At 45.1% G+C, this 18,239-nt stretch overlaps 1 protein-coding gene across 11 annotated transcripts in view; it reads left to right on the top strand.

Moving 5' to 3' along the window:
- Nucleotides 1–18,239, top strand: part of TRMT11 (tRNA methyltransferase 11) — a 75,113-nt gene that overhangs the window by 10,625 nt on the left and 46,249 nt on the right. For all 11 annotated transcript variants that reach the window (XM_078774936.1, XM_078774935.1, XM_078774930.1 and 8 more), the window contains exons 2-5: nt 521–589; nt 697–770; nt 928–1,009; nt 3,945–4,037. In XM_078774936.1, coding sequence (XP_078631062.1) covers nt 748–770; nt 928–1,009; nt 3,945–4,037 — 198 coding nt within the window. In that variant the 5' untranslated portion in view covers nt 521–589; nt 697–747. The remainder of the gene's footprint in view (nt 1–520; nt 590–696; nt 771–927; nt 1,010–3,944; nt 4,038–18,239) is intronic.

Consider the following 18,239-nt stretch of genomic DNA (forward strand, 5'->3'; position numbering starts at 1 on the left):
TGCCCGGGTATCAAGGGCGAGCCTTGGAAAGGCGAGTCTGGACCTGCCCGGGCGTGTTTGGCTGCGGCCTGGCAAGTCGAGGCTGGGCGTGCCCGGGCGCTCTGGGCGAGCACTGGAAAGGCGATAGCGGGCATGCCCGGACGCTCTGGGCGAGCCCTGGAAAGGCGATAGCGGGCATGCCCGGACGCTCTGGGCGTGCCCTGGAAAGGCGATAGCGGGCATGCCCGGACGCTCTGGGCGTGCCCTGGAAAGGCGATAGCGGGCATGCCCGGACGCTCTGGGCGTGCCCTGGAAAGGCGATAGCGGGCATGCCCGGACGCTCTGGGCGTGCCCTGGAAAGGCGATAGCGGGCATGCCCGGGAAAGACGAGACCGGGCGTGCCCGGGAGGTTCGGGCGTGCCCGGGAACAGTGAGTCCGGGCATGCCCGGGAGAGGCGCGTCTGGCCGTGTTCTGGCCGGTGCAAGGCGATTATGTACATCCAGCGGTAACCGCTACAGCCCTCCCTATTTGACTCCACAGGAATTGAAAGCGCTCTTTTCTGTTTTTGGCGCCGACCTTGAATATGACAAGATTACATCCCCAGAGAAGGTATGTTCTACCTCAGGTACACAGTTCACTTGGTCATTGAATTAGTACCGTTATATCACCTTGTAACTGTGCTGAGACCCCAAAATGGCCCCTTTCCTTTGACCCAGGAGCCCTTTTTGGTGGTCAAAAATGTTGATGAAGAAACTGTCAGAAAGGTCATGGCCAGGACTGTGTGCGCCAAGTAAGTTGTGCGTTGATATGATTGTGGGTAGCATTGTGATGGGATACTGTTGATTTGCATATATGACCAATGGATCGGCTGATGTTGATAAAACATTCAGATGGGAGGTGTGCCGTTCGATCTATAGTTGTTGCCTGAAACCCCCTCCCCCCTCAAGGTCTGCTTATGAGATCTGGGGAACAGGCAGGACGTTGGACGAGTTGGTGACGTCTCTTCGGACCTATCCAAAGCACAGAATGGTGAGGCCTCGGTTTATAATGTCTTATCTACTTGTGTTCCTGTATTCATGTTGATTCTATTGTTGTTATTGTTCCTGTTGTTACTATTGTTCCATTATATTGGTATCCATTATTATTCCTGTTGAATGGAGAAGGTGGATCAGACTCGGCAACGGTTGCTGGAGTGAGATGTGCATGGAAGAAGTTTCGGGAACTGAGTGGCGTGCTGACGAGGAGGGGAGTGTCGTTGAAGCTGAAGGGAAAGGTGTATGCTGCATGTGTGAGAAGTGGTGTGATTTATGGGAGCGAGACATGGGTAACTAGAACGCCACTCAGTAGAGCGCATACTCCCGCCGTGGGTCAAGTTGGAATAGTACGATTTCACAAAAGTTTGAGGGAGTAGTTCAGTGACAACACAAGACAGACACTGCACAGATATATATTTAGAATATATAGAAGATAATGTTTTAAAAAAACAAGGCAATTTCACTTACATTTTCGGATTCAGCGTTCAATTCCATATAAGTGAGTGTATTTTGTTTGAGGCATGTGTGACTTCAAATAAAATTGTAAGCCAGGAAAAACGTTCGTTTCATTCCTTAGGGATACAACATGTAAAACTGGCCCAAACGTGAAAACAAAACTCGCTCATTTTAAGTCGTACAAGCTAATGCGACTTCTCATTCTTCTGGGAAGAATCCCATGCACATGCTTGTCACACTTATAACTCACCTAAGTCTTTATAAGTTCATCAAATACTGACACCGCGATTGACATTCGCTGAGGTAAATGTTGATGTCTCTTCTGAGGTTAAAAAAAAAACAGTTTTAAAGCATTATACGTATCAAACGATACATTTTATGAAACGGGGAAACCGAATGCACACTTTGGTTGTTTTAAAATGACAGAATATGTCTTTATTAGAAGAAGAAAAAAAGAACCTTGAAGACGACGCTGCTAACAAAATACACCGCTCTAACGCATAACCACGAGTTTAAACTACATTTACAACAAATATGAAAACTATTTTCATATCACAATGTTAAATATAGAATACATAGAAGATAATGTTAAAAAAAATGAGCCCTATCTTCCAATGGTAAACAATCCTTCAAAAAATTCCTGGATCCGGAATAATATCCTGAGCTTCACCAAAAACTAATCAATTCTTCCTTATCCCAAGGGCAATCATCCCACCAACTTTCATCCAAATCCGTTCAGAACTTTTCCAGATATCTTGTTCACGAACACACACACACACGATCGAATGCATTACTCCCTGGTGGGAGTAATGAACGTAGAGCAGCACCGAAGGCTGGAAAGGGTGGAAATGCGAATGGTTCGGTGGATGTGCGGAGTATCGTTGAGAGAGAGGAAGACAAACGATGAATTGCGAAAGATGATGGGAATAGAGCCTGTGATGGATGCTGTGAAGAGGAACAGGTTGAGATGGTTTGGTCATGTGTTGAGGAATGATGAAAGTGACTGGTTGAGAAGAGTGATGGAAATGAATGTAGAAGGAAGTGGAGGACGGGGAAGACCGAGAAAGACTTGGCTAAGGCCGAGAAAAATATATTTCCGGTCTCTGGTCAGCGCGCGCATCGATTTTGACCCTGCGCGTCAACAATGTTTTTTTTCTTCAAATTTCCAACGGTACCTCCAACAGCGCGCGCCTCGTTGCCGGGCCGGCGCGCTATCTCGGGAAATCCGGGTCTGTGAGGGTCGCCATTGGTATTGACATTCGCGCACGGTTCTCCCCTACAAAACGCGTTTAGTTTGTTCAAATCCAACCAGCCGTTCCAAAGATATGAGTAGTTTTGTGTGCCGTGCCGTCATGAATCCAATCGGCTGGATGTTGTAATTGTCATTTATTGAAACGAACACGTTCGTTGTCGGGTTCGTGTGAAGCAACCAGAAGGCCTAGAGAGCTGCGGGTGGTCTCGTTAGTTAGGCCTGGATCCTACCTCGTTTGTCATGAAGTTGTAAGTGTCTGTGATAATCTGGTGGACTAGGAGAAGAGATCGTGGGAGACCATCGGCATGGATTCAAGTGCTTCCACGTTCGCCGTTTAGCCCACCTGCGCATGCGCATGGATAACAGGGCATGGATTTGAATAACACCATATAGCCCATCTGCGCATGCACGGCTTTGATAAACATGCAGCGTGTCATCCCGTACACGAAGTGAAGCAACCAGAAGTGTCCAGGGGTGTCGTCATTTGCGCATGCACTGTTTTTTTCAGCATTCAAATGCTTCAGCAACGCCTGATAGACCACTTGCGCATGCGCAGTGTTGACGCGATAGACGCATTGGAATGTTTGACGGTACGGCGAGGCGATCTCAAGAACGAAATGGCAGTCTATAATATGCTTGAGGAACTTAATGATTTTCAGAATAAATACATTTTAAAATAACTTAAGCTTGTGTTCATTATTTACAAAAAGGCCTGCCAGTCCCATTGGCTGTCTTTAATTTATCTCTGGATGGCGCCACGGCAGATGAGGAGGACCGCAAGGCATGAGGACACAAAAAACACCTCTATATCTGCAATCCATGCTTTTCAAAAAAAAAAAAAACCGCATCGCCGCATCAATTCTGGAAGTTTGGTCTGACCAGAGACCAGCAATATATTTTCTTCGGCCTAAAGATGGTGGAAGAAGAAATGCAGGCAAGGGGGTTAACAAGGGGAGATGCAGAAAATATGGCAAAATGGAGAAGATTGTCATGGGGACCGCAAGGCTAACCCTGCTCTAGCAGGGAAAATGGCCTTAAAATGCCTATTGTTGTTGTTGTTGTTGTTCCTTGATTCTTGTGTGTGGGTGTGTGTCATCTTTCCATATACTGTACTGTGATGGTGTTGTTATGTAGTGGAGTATTTATTTTTCTTGCTTAATGGTGTAACATCGTGAGACTTGATGGTGCTGTGGTATTTTTTTGTCTTTTTTATTACGCCCAGTCTCCATTCTGCAAAGCTGATTCAACATTTAAAATATCAGTGCATTCTTTCAACAAGACCCTGCCCCAGGCGGACAGATTGAACAAGATTGAGGTAAGTTACACCTTTTTATGACCCAAAAAGGCTCTTTCATCGATGTAAAAGTTCATCCGTGTCGGACATTAACGCCCCGTCTCACTGGCCTTGACCATCGTCATGTGGTTTGAAATTACAAGCAGCATTAACTCAGCTAACGGCTGCCAATGAGCAATAGCAAGCTGTGAGTAAAGTAGGACGACCAAGTTAGTGTTGCAGAATCAAAGATGTAAAAAGATATACGAAATGTTTTGTCACAAGCAATGTGGTTTCCCTAATCCACATCTAATCCTAACCGTAACTGAAGCTAACCCTAATGTGGACTTGGTGACATTTAAATAACACATGTCAGATTTTGTCATAACCAATCACAGGGGACTCGTACTGTCACGTCAGATGATTTGTTAACACGTTCCGTCTGTTCCGGGGGGGTGTAATAACCCTGCGAAGGACTGAAACGGTGATTAAGATACTATTTTCAATATACCACTATTATATACGTGCCCCCAGAGAATGATGCAACCAGCAGCCACAGACTGCACAAGAACCACCACCACTCCAAGGATCACTCCAATCCGAGGCTGAAATTGGAGGCGTAACACACGAGGAACAAGGCAGGAAAAGGCTGTTGTAGTTCCTAGAGAGTTCCTGGAATACTTTACTCCACACAGTCTTGAGAAAAACGACATGGGAAGGATTTAAAAAAAACTCTTACTCTGTATTTCCGAGCACGATCTATATTTCCGAATAGCAAAGGCCGGTGTTCCCGGGCAAAGCTGGGTTGCTCTTGCCACCCCTTCCCCTCTCTCATCCCACCTTCTACCCCAACACCCCTCCAGATTCCCACCCCAACCCTTCCCCTCTTGCCCCACTACCTCCCCTCGTTCCACCCCACTTCGGACTCCCACCTGTTCCCTTCCCTCCTCCCGCCCCACTACCTCCCTCCCCTCCTCCCGCCCCACTACCTCCCTCCCCACTACCTCCTTCCCCACTACCTCCCCTCCCTCCACCCCACTTCGGACTCCCACCTGTTCCCTTCCCTCCTCCCGCCCCACTACCTCCCTCCCCACTACCTCCCCTCCCTCCACCCCACTTCGGACTCCCACCTGTTCCCTTCCCTCCTCCCGCGCCACCCCACCCCTCCTCTGGACTCCAACCCAACCCCCCCTCCCCCCTCCTCCAGGCCTACCCCTTCCCCTTCCCCTCCCTCCTCCCACCTCTGCCCCTCCCTCCTCCCACCTCTGCCCCTCCCTCTGGACTCCCACTCCACACTCCCACCTCCCCTTTCCAGACTCCCACCCCACCCCTCCCTCAGGACTACCACCCCACCCCTCCCTCAGCACTCACACCCGACCCTAATGATAGGTGGTGGTTCTTGTGTTTAAAAGTTATACATTTTGAGAAAATAACTGTTTAAAACTTCTGGTAAGGTGCATCGTGGTAAAAAATATAATCCTACAAAATTTTGTCACGATTAACCTTGTGATCTCAGAGGAGTTGCATCACAAACAAACAAACAACGTCTCATTCGCTTTTATATAGGAGATAACATCGCTCCAAACTCCTCACGAATGAAATACCATCTTAAATGAAAGCAAATCACACAAAAAGATGAAACCATGCAAACCCAGGCTAGACAGCTTAAACTGAGTGTGCATACCTCTCGGCCATCCTGCTCTGGTGTGGGATTCATTGCCCTGTAGCCACTGAAAATATTTTTCAATTATATTCTTGAACTCGCAGTTTACTTGTCCCATTGCTTTACTCATTCTAATCCTCCAATTTATTTTGCCTTCCTAACTCCGGGGTTGTCCCCATGGAGAACCGAGATGCGGTCACCACCGCCACTGCTCATGTCGCTGGAGCCTTCGTCTGCTTAATTATTTTTGTTACACTCAATGAAGTTATCCTTTGAGAAAACCCGTAGAAAAACAGAACAGGAGAAAAAGTTAATTTTAATGCTTTGACAATTTCACATTTTCTTTTGTAAATATGGAGGTAGACTAGTCAAATTTCTGGGAAACGTGAATTCATGAGGCATTTTTGAGTAAAAGCAAGCAAACCACTTTTTCTGGGGTAGTTTTTCGTGCTGAATACGAATCTGTTGTTTGCCAAGCCCAAAAATGCGTAATTAGGTCACTAATCAAGGTCAAAGGTCAATGAGTGCAAAATTCAAAATTTTTGAAAAAATGTTTTATTTTACATCACCTATCTGTACATTTCAATTATTTTACAGTATTTTGTCTGGTAAGGTTACTACAGCTTTTCACAATTATGAAAGTAAAGGGAATTGTGAAGGGAAAAAATCAGATTTTTGTGAATATATCCGTAATGAAGCAACTTTTCGTTTTTTGACATACTGTTTTAATTCACTTGAATTGTTGCCTTAAATACCATCAGTGAAGTGGTTTACCTGAGTCCTATATAATAGCAAGATTGTTTTCTACACTAAATGTCAATATTTGACTAATTAGCCACTTAATTAAGGCTAACGGTCACAAGGCGCAAAGTGCACTTACATGGCACAAGGCGCAAAATGCACTTCATGGCAAACATGTTTGGAGTGCAGGCAGTTGATCATTATCACATGTATTCTTAATTAATCCTGAATCAATTGCAGTCTGTCAGACTGATTGGCTGGAAGGAGGAGCCATCCAGGGGAATGCCAATTAGCTTAACACCATTAAGCTCCCTACACCATTAAGCCATTCCAGGCTATGATCTGGATCTACTTGGTTGAATCTTTGGTCCGACCCTTTCACAACAAAGTTGCCAAGAAGGAACTCCTCCTCCACTTCTGGTGGGAGCTGATGCATCTGTGACAGGTAAACACAGCCCCATCTTGCGTAATTCACGTGATCGTATCGGAAGAAGAATGGCAACATTTCTCGGAACGATTCCAAGTGTAGCGTCCACAACCCTTCTCTCTGTGCCCGAACAAATGCAAGCAGTATAGTCACCATCCTTAGGTATTCCCACCAGAACTTGAAGTTTGGATCTGTCTGTCGATTTTCAACGAAGACTGCGAGATATTGCCGAAAGGTCTCAGAACCCACTATGTCCAGTAAAGTGTCAAACTCTTTGTTAGCTAGTGAATTCTCCAGTGTTTGGCATGTTTTGGGATCTTGACTCTGCAGATTGTTTTTGAATTGCGGAATCAAGATTAGCCATAGCGCTTGCCAAGTTAATTTGTGTGCCCTCATTGCTTTTGCGTAAGATTTTCCGTCTTTAACCTTGTCAGCCGAATTTGGCCCAAGTAAACCACTTTCAACCCACAGCTCATGTATACCAGAATCTTCTGTATGTTGCCCTAGCACTTTCAAAAAATTCATAGTGATATGTAACCCACCTAGTCTTGGAATTAGGGTATCTCTGAAGTCGGGCACTGACCATTTCAGCTCCATCAGTTGGGGATACAACCCCTGATCAACTGTTATCACAGCGTAGCGGTTATTCAGGGCCCTTGCGACATGTAGTGCCCTGCGCACCATGGTGTTCAAAGTGGAATGTTCATGAGCTGGGGCTAGTATGATTGGCATATAGCCAATGGTAGTTTTGGGTGGTTCCTCCTTAGTGCTGTGCAACTGGTTGAACGTGGTCCAGGAATATCTTTCGCTTTCTCCTTGGCGAGATGCTAAGAATGCCATGTCCCGATGTTCACTGTCTTGAAGAGCACTGCCAGTATCTTTCTCCCTAAGAAACCATCCTGTTTCAACCTCACCAAACTCGGGAATGAGGGTATCCTTGTTGATGTATACCTCATGGATCTTTTCAACTGCTGTTGGTATATCCAACGTTGACGTATTGGATGGTTTGATGTCTCCAAGACCGCTTTCAGCAGATGGCCCCCTCTGCCAGGCAGCTAACTGAGTAGCGTGAAATGTATTTTTGCCATCTAGGGTAGAGTCATTGATGTCAATATTGTCGCCAGAAAAATGCACAAATCGTCCCGAAACCAGGTTGCTGGTAACAACTGCCCCAGTTTCTTGATCAAGCGCTTTCAGAGTGTTTTCAGCCATGGCAGTGTCATACCTAAGAACCCGGTTATAGCTGATTATGTGCCCAGCATTATGGAATAGCTCAACTAATTTCTTTGATCGAGTTGACTGGTGCAGCGTCATACCCATTCCAACGTGTTTAGGCGGTGCCTTCTTGTCTCCACATACACCATAGACCATGTCTTGTCCAATGCTAAGGACCCTTGTCTTCTTCACCCAACCAGTTTCAGACATCTCACTTTCGTCAAACTCAGCATCGACACTACTTTGGCCTCCAAGCAAGATATTCACAAACATGAGTACAGATGATGGTACACTTGCCAACTCTGCTTTTTCGCTTACATCGCAACCTTCGAATGCAGGATGTGACATGATATCACTGCGGAGTTGCAGAGCAACGTGCACTAAAGACAGAAAATGATCATCCTGTTGTCTAAATATGGGAATATAGTCTGCACTGTTCTGACCGCACACCATTTCTGAAAGAGGTATGTGACTGAAATGTCGTGGAAGAAGCAAAGTTTGTTTCTCTGAAGGCGCCAAATTTCTTAGCACAAGAAATTCATAAATGTCCCCAATGCAATTCGACAAAGTTTCTTTAAAAGTCCCCAGTCTACTAAGATACGATGTAGGAATTGTGCCGTCGCACTCACTGGCTAACTCTTTGTACCTCTCGAACACTGCAGATAGTTCAAATACGTGCCCTTTCTCAGCAGAGTGACGCAGCTCTTGACACAACCATGATATCGCCATGTCTGCTGATTTGCTTTCAGTTTCCGCCCTTTTGACATCCCTAAAGAATTTACTAAGACAGTTAACATGGTAACATGCCTCAGCTGAGATTAAATCATTCTCATTTGCAGTACGGACTAAGATGTTATGTACAAATTTAGCTTTTTCCGTAATTTCATTACTCATTTTGAAGGTTGTGACACGACTTGTCTTCTGCTTCTTGTCAAAGTTCTGGCAGAACATACACAATGTCCAGTTCATCTTAGTAGTACTACTGCGTAAAAACGGACATGCTTCAGCCGAAACACTCTTTCTTTCAGGATCTTTTTCGTTTTTCGATTGTTCCTTGGCTAGCTTAGCATTTATTTTCCCCTTGTGTGTGTATGCAGAGTAACATAGCTTATGCCATTTAAGTTTGGGGAGACTTTCTGGAGGCTCTGCAAAGAGAGTCGAAAGCCTGTCCACGGCTGATCGAAATTCATAGTGTCTAAGTTTGCATCGGAGCTCGGTCGCCTCTCTGATGGCAGCAATACCCTGGTTTGTCTGGTTGAAAATCGTATCTTTGACCTGGCTAGTTCCCTGACAAATGATACAAAGTTCAAACGACACATCCTCACGCTGTCGCTTGAGGCTGGCAATAGGTTCCATGGTTGGCCTGAGGGGAGAAACAGAAACCAAACTAAGCACCAGGCACGCATGTTCTGACCATGAAAACTACAACGTTGTATGATATACTGCAACAGCCCTTAAATGATCGAATAAGCGCAGGCAGTGTTGGCCCGGGTTTTAATCTTATTCTCAAAGACACAAAGTAAAGCTTCTTCAAGACAAAACATCTAACCGATATCACTAATTCATTAGTGGTAGATGCATTAGGCACTCATCGTCAATGCCCATGCCCTGCCTGTCTTTTTGCTACTGTTAGGTAAATGTACATGTATGTAGGCCTGCCTATGATGTGAGATGTCAAGCATACATTACACATTTGTATGTACATGTATCTCACCAAAGAAGAATGCATTCCTTTACTTTCATTTGATTTTATATTTCATTTTTTAACAATCTTAAAAAGACCCTTACCTGTACTCCTGAAATGTTTAATGCCTGATGCCTAGGGTACGAACTAGATGGCTTATGCTAGGCTATTAGATTCATTCTTCATCATTAAGGGTCTATTGAAGAACACCCTGCTCTGTCTGAATGGAAATGATTTGACAAACATGGAAAATGCATTGGGGTCAGAAAGATGAAGCCACTTTCACTGTTGAGTGAAAGGGATGGTTTCAAGTGCAAGTAACTGTTACGTCATTGCAAGACTTTCGCACTCATTGACCTTTGACCTATGTTGTTTACCAGTGACATTTAGATTCTGTCTTTATAAAATCTATCTCTAGACCATCAATAGGAGCATAAAAACTCTGCCCCATTGTGCATTTAGAGGTTAAACTGCAAGCAAATTACGCAAAAACTAATTGTCGCCCCTTACAGAGATAAAGGCAAATGAGCATAGATGTGTCCTCACGTTTTCCTTTAAAAATAAGATTTTGAAAAGCTTTAGCAACCTTACTAGACAAAATATTGTAAAATAATTGAAATGTACAGATAGGGGATGTAAAATAAAGCATTTTTTCAAAAATTTTGAATTTTGCACTCATTGACCTTTGACCTTGATTAGTGACCTAATTACGCATTTTTGGGCTTGGCAAACAACAGATTCATATTCAGCATGAAAAACTACCCCAGAAAAAGTGGTTTGCTTGCTTTTACTCAAAAATGCCTCAATCATTCTATAAAGGCACATTTTCAGATTTTTTGACTAGGCTAAGGAGGGAGAACAGCCTTGCTTAAAGCTTAGAATAAGACATATGCTCGGTTATTAAAGTCGGTAGTTTCTTCAAATTTTCTGATTTCACTCCAGATTTCGATACTTATTTAGTCCGCCAACTCCGATCCTCAAATCTGAAGATAGATTTCGATTATACACTTTAATTAGTCCGTGAGAGGTCATCGTGGTTGCAAGGCAAGGCATTTTGAGGAGGACGAAACCAAATGGCAGATTAAGACCCCGGTGAGGTGAATGTGCGCTTGCCAATGTTAAGCCTGTTTTTGGTTTTAAATTTAATAAACCCGTTAATTGATCTTCAAAAGGGGTTTTTTATTTACCCAAACACGCAGTTTTCATTCATTCCTTCATTACCTTGGAGTTCTCTTGGTATGCATGCAAAGTTTTGGGCTGCTAGGTTTCATGGTTTTGGAGTTATGGAGGAGACAAACGCACTAACACAAACACTCTTTTATTATTATAGATAGTTGAGCCGCCATTTTGTCTGAATTTTGATATTCCCCAATGTTGAGAGCATAAGTACTGCTATACTGGAGGTTATTGAAAGTGCCAAGAAGGCGAATTGTGTTCTACAGTGTTCAAGTATATAATTAAATTTAATGCAACGTTTTGTACACCAACTTATTTAACATGTTATATTTGTTCTGAGTGCCTGTTGTTTGTCCTTTATGATGCCCCTAAAAACAGTAAGTTTCCTGGTTGGAATGATTTTCAATTTTGTTTGACTGCCAGACAAGCAGACATAGTAAAAAATTTTTAAAGCTGCGAGCAGTGATGCCCTGGGGACCAAGATTCCCCATTCTGATTGGACAAGTGCACGACGATGTTATTGACAATGATTATGCAAAGTTTGAACTGAATCGATCGAAAAATGAAGGAGATATATTTTAGAGGTTTTTCATGAAATCCAATATGGCTGCCATGTCACATGACCTATGACATCATCCTTAATATATACATCAACTCAAGTGGCACACAAGTGGTCCAAGTTTCAACTCAATTGATCGAAAAATGAAGGACAGATGTGTTTCAAAGGTTTTCATAAATCCAATATGGTTGACTTGTCATGTGACCTATGACATCATTCATCGTCATCAACTTTGTTTTATTTTTCATTGCCAGACCATGCGACTGATCAAAAAATATATTTAATATTCAAGTTCTTATTGATGCATAGATGCCACAAAAAATGTTTTGTGTTAATCGGAGAAATTTGGGGGGGGGGGGGGGGGGGGGGAAGGGAACCATGACAATTACAATTACATATGGGCAGGGTGCAGCCCGAAGTACCCCGTGGCAGTCCTCACCACTCGTCAAAAATCAAGGTGGGGAACCCGATCGAAGCAAGGGTGGAAATCACTCCATTTATGACGACGAAACATCTGATGCCCCACGTGGAGATCGGTTTTTGAGGATTGGGACATGGAATGTAGGGACAATGACAGGGAGATCAGGAGAAGTGGTGGATGTATTGGTCAGAAGAAGAGTGGACATATGCTGTGTGCAGGAGACGAGATGGAAGGGAAGTGGTGTGAGAATGGTGATGAGTAGGCAGGGAAAGAAATACAAGTTTGTTTGGCAAGGGTGCCCGGAAGGCGTGAATGGTGTTGGTGTCCTGTTTTCTGAGTAGTTTGTAGACAGTGTGGTGAGTGTGACTAGAGTGAGTGAAAGGTTGATGATGGTGAAAATGATGATTGGAAAGCTCTTGGTGAACGTCATCTCGGGATATGCTCCGCAGGTTGGTCGGAGCGATGAAGAGAAGGACAAGTTCTGGTGTGCAATAGAGAAGCTGATGGAAAACGTGAAAGATGAGGAAGTTGTTGTGGTAGGAGGAGACCTAAATGGCCATGTAGGAAGGGGTGTAGACGGTTTTGAGGGAGTCCATGGGGGTTACGGATATGGTGTGAGGAATGGAGAAGGTGAAAGGATTTTGGAGTTTGCTGATGGAGCTGGTTTGTTGATTTGTAATACTCAGTTCCAGAAAGTGGATTATAAGCTTGTTACATTGGTGGGTCAGGTCAGGTCAGGTCAGGTGGGTCGACAACAACCATTGACTACCTGATGGTGCATAGGCGAGATAGGGTGAACCTCCGGGACACAAAGGTGATCCTGGGGGAGGAGGCTGTTTCACAGCACCAGTTGGTTGTCTGCGACATAAGGGTGAAAGGTACGAGGAGAACTCGGCGGGTGAAGTACCAACCGAGAATGAAGGTGTGGAGGTTGAAAGAGGTGACAGTAAGGGAGGCATTAAAAGAGAGGCTGAGTATGGTAGAGGATGATGTGTTTGAGCTTGAAAGTGGTTGGATGTCAATGAAAGATAGTCTGTTGGGAACCGTTGGTGAGGTACGTGGATGGACAAAAGGACCACCGAGGCACTCGGAAACATGGTGGTGGGATGATGAAGTTGGAAAGAGGATTGACGAGAAGAGGAAGAATTTCAAGGAGTGGCAGAAGGCGAAGGGTACGGGGGCAGAAAAGGCAGAAAGTTATAAGGCAGCCAAGAAGGCTGCAAAGAAAGAGGTAGCAAAGGTGCAGGAGGCATGGAGGAAAATGTTTGGAAAACGCTTGGATTCGGAAGAGGGTCAGAGAGCGGTATTCAGGATTGCAGAGCAGATAGCGAAAGAGAGGTGCGATGTGATGGGGGTGAGTTGCTTGAATGATGAAGTGGAACAAATCGTTGTGGACCCAGATGGAATTAAAGGAAGATGGAAAAGATATATGGAAATGCTGTTGAATACAGAGAATGAATGGGATGGCAACATAGAGAGTAACCCAGTTTTAGGACCGGTAGAGAAGATTACTGAGAAGGAAGTTGAGGAAGCGATAAAAGCAATGAAGAGCAGAAAAGTGGGAGGGCCGACAGGAGTTGTGGGAGATATGTGGATCTGGTGTTGATTGAGGAGAGTATGGATTGACTGAAGGAGAAGATGAATAAGTGGAAGGAATGTATGGAGACAAAAGGTCTGAAGGTGAATATCGGAAAGACGAAGGTGATGGCAAGTGGTAAAGCATGTGGTGAGGTAGATAGAACTGGCCGTGTGCTATGTGCAGGAAGGGTGTTGGAGTGAACTCCATTCAATGTACAATGTGCGCTGAGTGGGTTCATCAAAAATGTAGTGGTCTGAGAGGGTCATTAACCAGTGTGGCAGCTACATTTAAGTGCAAGGTGTGCACAGAGTGAGCTGCAGATGGAGGAAATGTTGAGTTGGATCTTGGAGACGGCGTGAAGCTGGAAGGTGTGAAAACATTTTGCTACCTCGGAGACATGCTTAATGGAGAAGGTGGATCAGACTCTGCAACGGTTGCTAGAGTGAGATGTGCATGGAAGAAGTTTCGGGAACTGAGTGGCATGCTGACGAGGAGGGGAGGCGTCGTTGAAGCTGAAGGGAAAGGTGTATGCTGCATGTGCGAGAAGTGTTATGATTTATGGGAGCGAGACATGGGTAATGAATGTGGAGTAGCAACGAAGGCTGGAAAGGGTGGAAATGCGAATGGTTCGGTGGATGTGCGGAGTATCGTTGAGAGAGAGGAAGACTAATGATGAATTGCGAAAAATGATGGGAATAGAGCCTGTGATGGATGCTGTGAAGAGGAACAGGTTGAGATGGTTGGGTCATGTGTTGAGGAAGGATGAAAGTGACTGGGTGAGAAGAGTGATGGAAATGAATGTCGAAGGAGGTAGAGGACGCGGAAGACCGAGAAGAGCGAGGAAAGACTTGGCTAAAGGTGGTGGAAGAAATGCAGGCAAGGGGGTTAAAAATGGGAGATGTAGAAAATAGGGCAAAATGGAGAAGATTGTCATGGGGTCCGCAAGGCTAACCCGCGCTCTTGCAGGGAAAATGGCGTTAAAATGCCTCCTATTGTTGTTGTTTGCTATTCGGAGAAATTTGCTTCTTTTTTTTTAACCTTGACGTAGCTGCCAAATCGCTTCACCCACCGATGACATCATATTGAACAACATTTTTGCACCATGGGTAGTCAATCATAACCTGACAGGAATCAAATTAATAGCATTTGTGGTTTTGGAGAATAATTTTTTCAGTTTTCGCTTAAATGCAAGTTGGTTGCCATGGTGATTACAAAATTCAGAAAAAATATGGCAGCGATTCCCATTGACCCCAACATTCCTGGAAAGTTTCAATTTGATCTGAGCAACAGTGCCGACGCTATAGCTTCCACAAAATTTGGTGGAAAGAATAATAATAATGAGTCCAATAACAATAGGAGACCTAGTCTATATACTTGGTCCCCTAATTATATTACTCCTCTGTGCAAATGTGCGATCGCAATGAGATTTCATACATATTTGCCAATTTCAGAGCCAATGTTGTGCTAAACTGCAGGTTCATGTTCCAATTCATGTTAAAAATATATAATTCAATCCAAATCAAGTACCGTAGTCCCTCGATCATAGATTGACGTCTGTAGACAGATCGACGGACAGACAAAGTGTACAAATTGCTTAAACCCACTTTTTGCTTCACGTGCATGGGGTAACAATTGAGTTTATTAAAAGGAATGAATATGGGAGGGTGGGGTGGAGGGGTGACAGGAAGCTAAAAACATTGTGGAAGAATTTTAGTAATTTGTCCTCTATTTAATCGTGGTTTACATGAAGCATTTATTTCCTCTCAGGAGAGAGAGAAAAGCATTGTATGACTTTAATGACAGCAGAAATACATGGATACTCAAAACACACCAACAATTGAAGTCATCCAGCTCATGTTTCTCCCCGAATCCTCGTACACAAATCATTTATATAGTGTTCAGCTGTTTATTTTAGAGAAGGTGGTTGTGTGAGTTTGAAGTTGCAAGGCAGGAAGCTGGGAGGAGGAGGGTGGTGAAGGAGGTAAGGGGGGCCTTGAGGAAATATTGACATCACAAAGTTGGGCTCCCATGATCCAGCCAATACGGATAGCTCCAGTTGCTTACTGAGACAACAACATTCTCCAATGCCCGACTTTCCCAGATCATGCAGTTCATGATTGTAAACATGCAGTTCTCTCTCCGTAAGCCTCCGCCAAGCTGTCTGACATCAAAGGAAGACAGCCTTGAGATGCCCGACTTACTGCCGCCTGGCATGAGTATAATAGACTTTTTCTCACCCCATCTGATTACAGTGTGTAGAATTTAAAATCCATTTCGCGTGATATGTTATTCTACAATAGTTGATCTATCCCCAATATATTGTTGCGGTTTTGTAAATAAAGGCAAACCCCCCATAGTTAGTTACACCACAACATGTAGCCTCGCTTAGTTAGTTATTTCTTATTAAATGTGAAGTATAGTCTCCTTCCCAGTGTTAGTATGCGTTGAGGCAGGTAGAGTAATGGTAGGCCTCATTGCAGCCTGAAGTGCCGTGTCATGGGCCTAGGACAAGTCTAGCAGGCCCGAGGGAGGAGCTGGTGGGCATGGCCGGTAAGCAGCGAACAGCCAATGAGAACTAAAGGGAGTGGCCAGTAAGTTACAGCCAATGGAGGCTGAAGGGAGTGGCCGAGGGTGACCAATAAGGGGTTGTCACGACACGTGACCCACGGCGGCCAGTGGAGGCCCGTGGAACATTCGAGTGGGGCTATAAAACATCCGGGGGGGGGGGCTATAAAATCCGGCCTGGACCCCGTTCTCTCTCTCTCTCTGGCCCGGGACTCTGAACGCTCTCTCTGCCCTGACGACCTCTCTGCCTGGACTCGCTGACCTTGAGATACGGTCCTCGGAATCCTGTTACGTGCACGACTGTGATCAACGCCCCTGCCGCGAACATCCTTGGGGGTATCCGCTAAACGAGCCCGTCCGGGCAAACTGCACGAGCGGCCGCGCTTTGGGCGCATTCCCCTCTTCCTCCCCTTCCCCGAACGAGTTTGAGGGCCCTTGTCTGGGAACGTAAGGAAGGCCGTTAAGATTCTTCGCTGTGTCCCTTTTCTCTGAATATTGTACATTTGTGAATAAATCCTGTGGTTCGTTTCCAATCTGGCCGTCATCGTCTTTTCACCATTGACCTAGCATTGCACGAATTAAAACCGCTCGATCGGGTTCCATAGTGTTAACGGCACGAGTTACGCGCCGCACAAACCGCTCGGGCGTTAAATACCAGCGTGACTCGTGCGAGGTTCAGTCCCCGTTCTCACGGCTGCATGTGTCGAAGGTACTCGGGTCATGACCGTTAACCCTTCCACACGTTAGCTGTGGGTTCGGCGGCTGGAATTGCTTAGCGATCCACCCCCCACGAGTGTAGTGTGGGTGGCGGCCTCGTGGACTCGAAGCTCGCGGGGGGAGCAGGGCTTAACCCCCCTCAGTACGTCGATGAGCTCGAGATCCGCAACAATATCTTAAACGTTTTCCTTTTTAGGGGAAACACCTTTAGTTGTTATTTATGACCCCCTCCCCATACTTCCTACAGCAAGTTTGGCTTTTATTAAAATTGGCTGCAAATGACTTTTAAGCTCGGCTTTATCTACAACCAAGCTGGACACAAGCTTTGATCAATAGTTAAGATTAAATTTACCCACAATAGTACGGAACAAACCAAGCCGTCAGTCAACAGTCATATGGATAGGATGAATAGGGATAATGGGGTACGTGAACTTGTGCACAAAGAAGACAAATGAGCAAAGCCTAACCCAATGGCACCACAAATAAATACCGTGACTCACAGAACAATGAGGATTAAATCATTATTATATCTCAGCACTATGTGGAGTGCATACCTCAACAGTTTATGTTTTGTATCCCACTGGTAGGCCATATCTGCATCTGGACCTTCACCAAAATCTAATCGGCTTGTTCTTGTCACCTACCCAACTCATCCACCAAGTTTTGTCATCCGTCTACAACTTTTTGAACCATCATGTTTCATATCGTTTTTAGTCCTAACTCTCAATGGTGAAGAATTGATTATAAAAATTTTTAAAATCTCGTATCATGATGCAGATCTAGATCTTAATCAAAATTGGATCAATTCGTCCTTGTCACACACCCAACCTGTCCACCAAATTTTGTCCGAATCTGTCTACAACCTTTTGAGATATCCTGCTCACAGACAGCCATAACGGGGTGAAAACATAACCACTGCCCATCTTTGGTGGCTAAGGTAATGAGCAAGGGCATGAGCTGTTTGTCCAGTATGGTCCATGCAGGTTGATGTTGCACAGGGCTGGTGCGGCACATGGCTGGAGGATGGTGATGAGCAGAGAGATGCTGCCTCTGCAAAGGTCCTATTCTAACTCCAACTGCAACGCCAAACCCCAACTCCAAGACTCCAAAACAAACTGATACACTCCGCGCAGATACGATCCTTGTATACTCTGGGACCGTCTTCGTGCATGGCAGGTCCCGATCATTGGCCACCTGTGGCTGTGGGCATGCCCCACAGGCGGCCCCAATAAAAAAAAATTATGCCTCCTCGCCAAGGCTCCGCAGCCGACTTCGCCACCATGACCTGTGGTGCACTGGCCAAACAGTCCGTGCCGTATCCTCCTGACTCTCTCGAAAATCCTCTCTATCTCTTTGCTGATGACTCCACTCTCTGCCGCTCCATTCCTCTTCCCTCAGATCGGCAGTCTGCTGCCTCCTCACTCTCTGAAGACCTGGACAAAATCACAGACTGGTCAAACAAGTGGAACATGTCTTTCAATCCTGACAAATCTCACA

Source organism: Myxine glutinosa, chromosome 3 (genome assembly GCF_964187855.1).
Source record: "Myxine glutinosa chromosome 3, kmMyxGlut1.1, whole genome shotgun sequence".
Taxonomy (NCBI): domain Eukaryota; kingdom Metazoa; phylum Chordata; class Myxini; order Myxiniformes; family Myxinidae; genus Myxine; species Myxine glutinosa.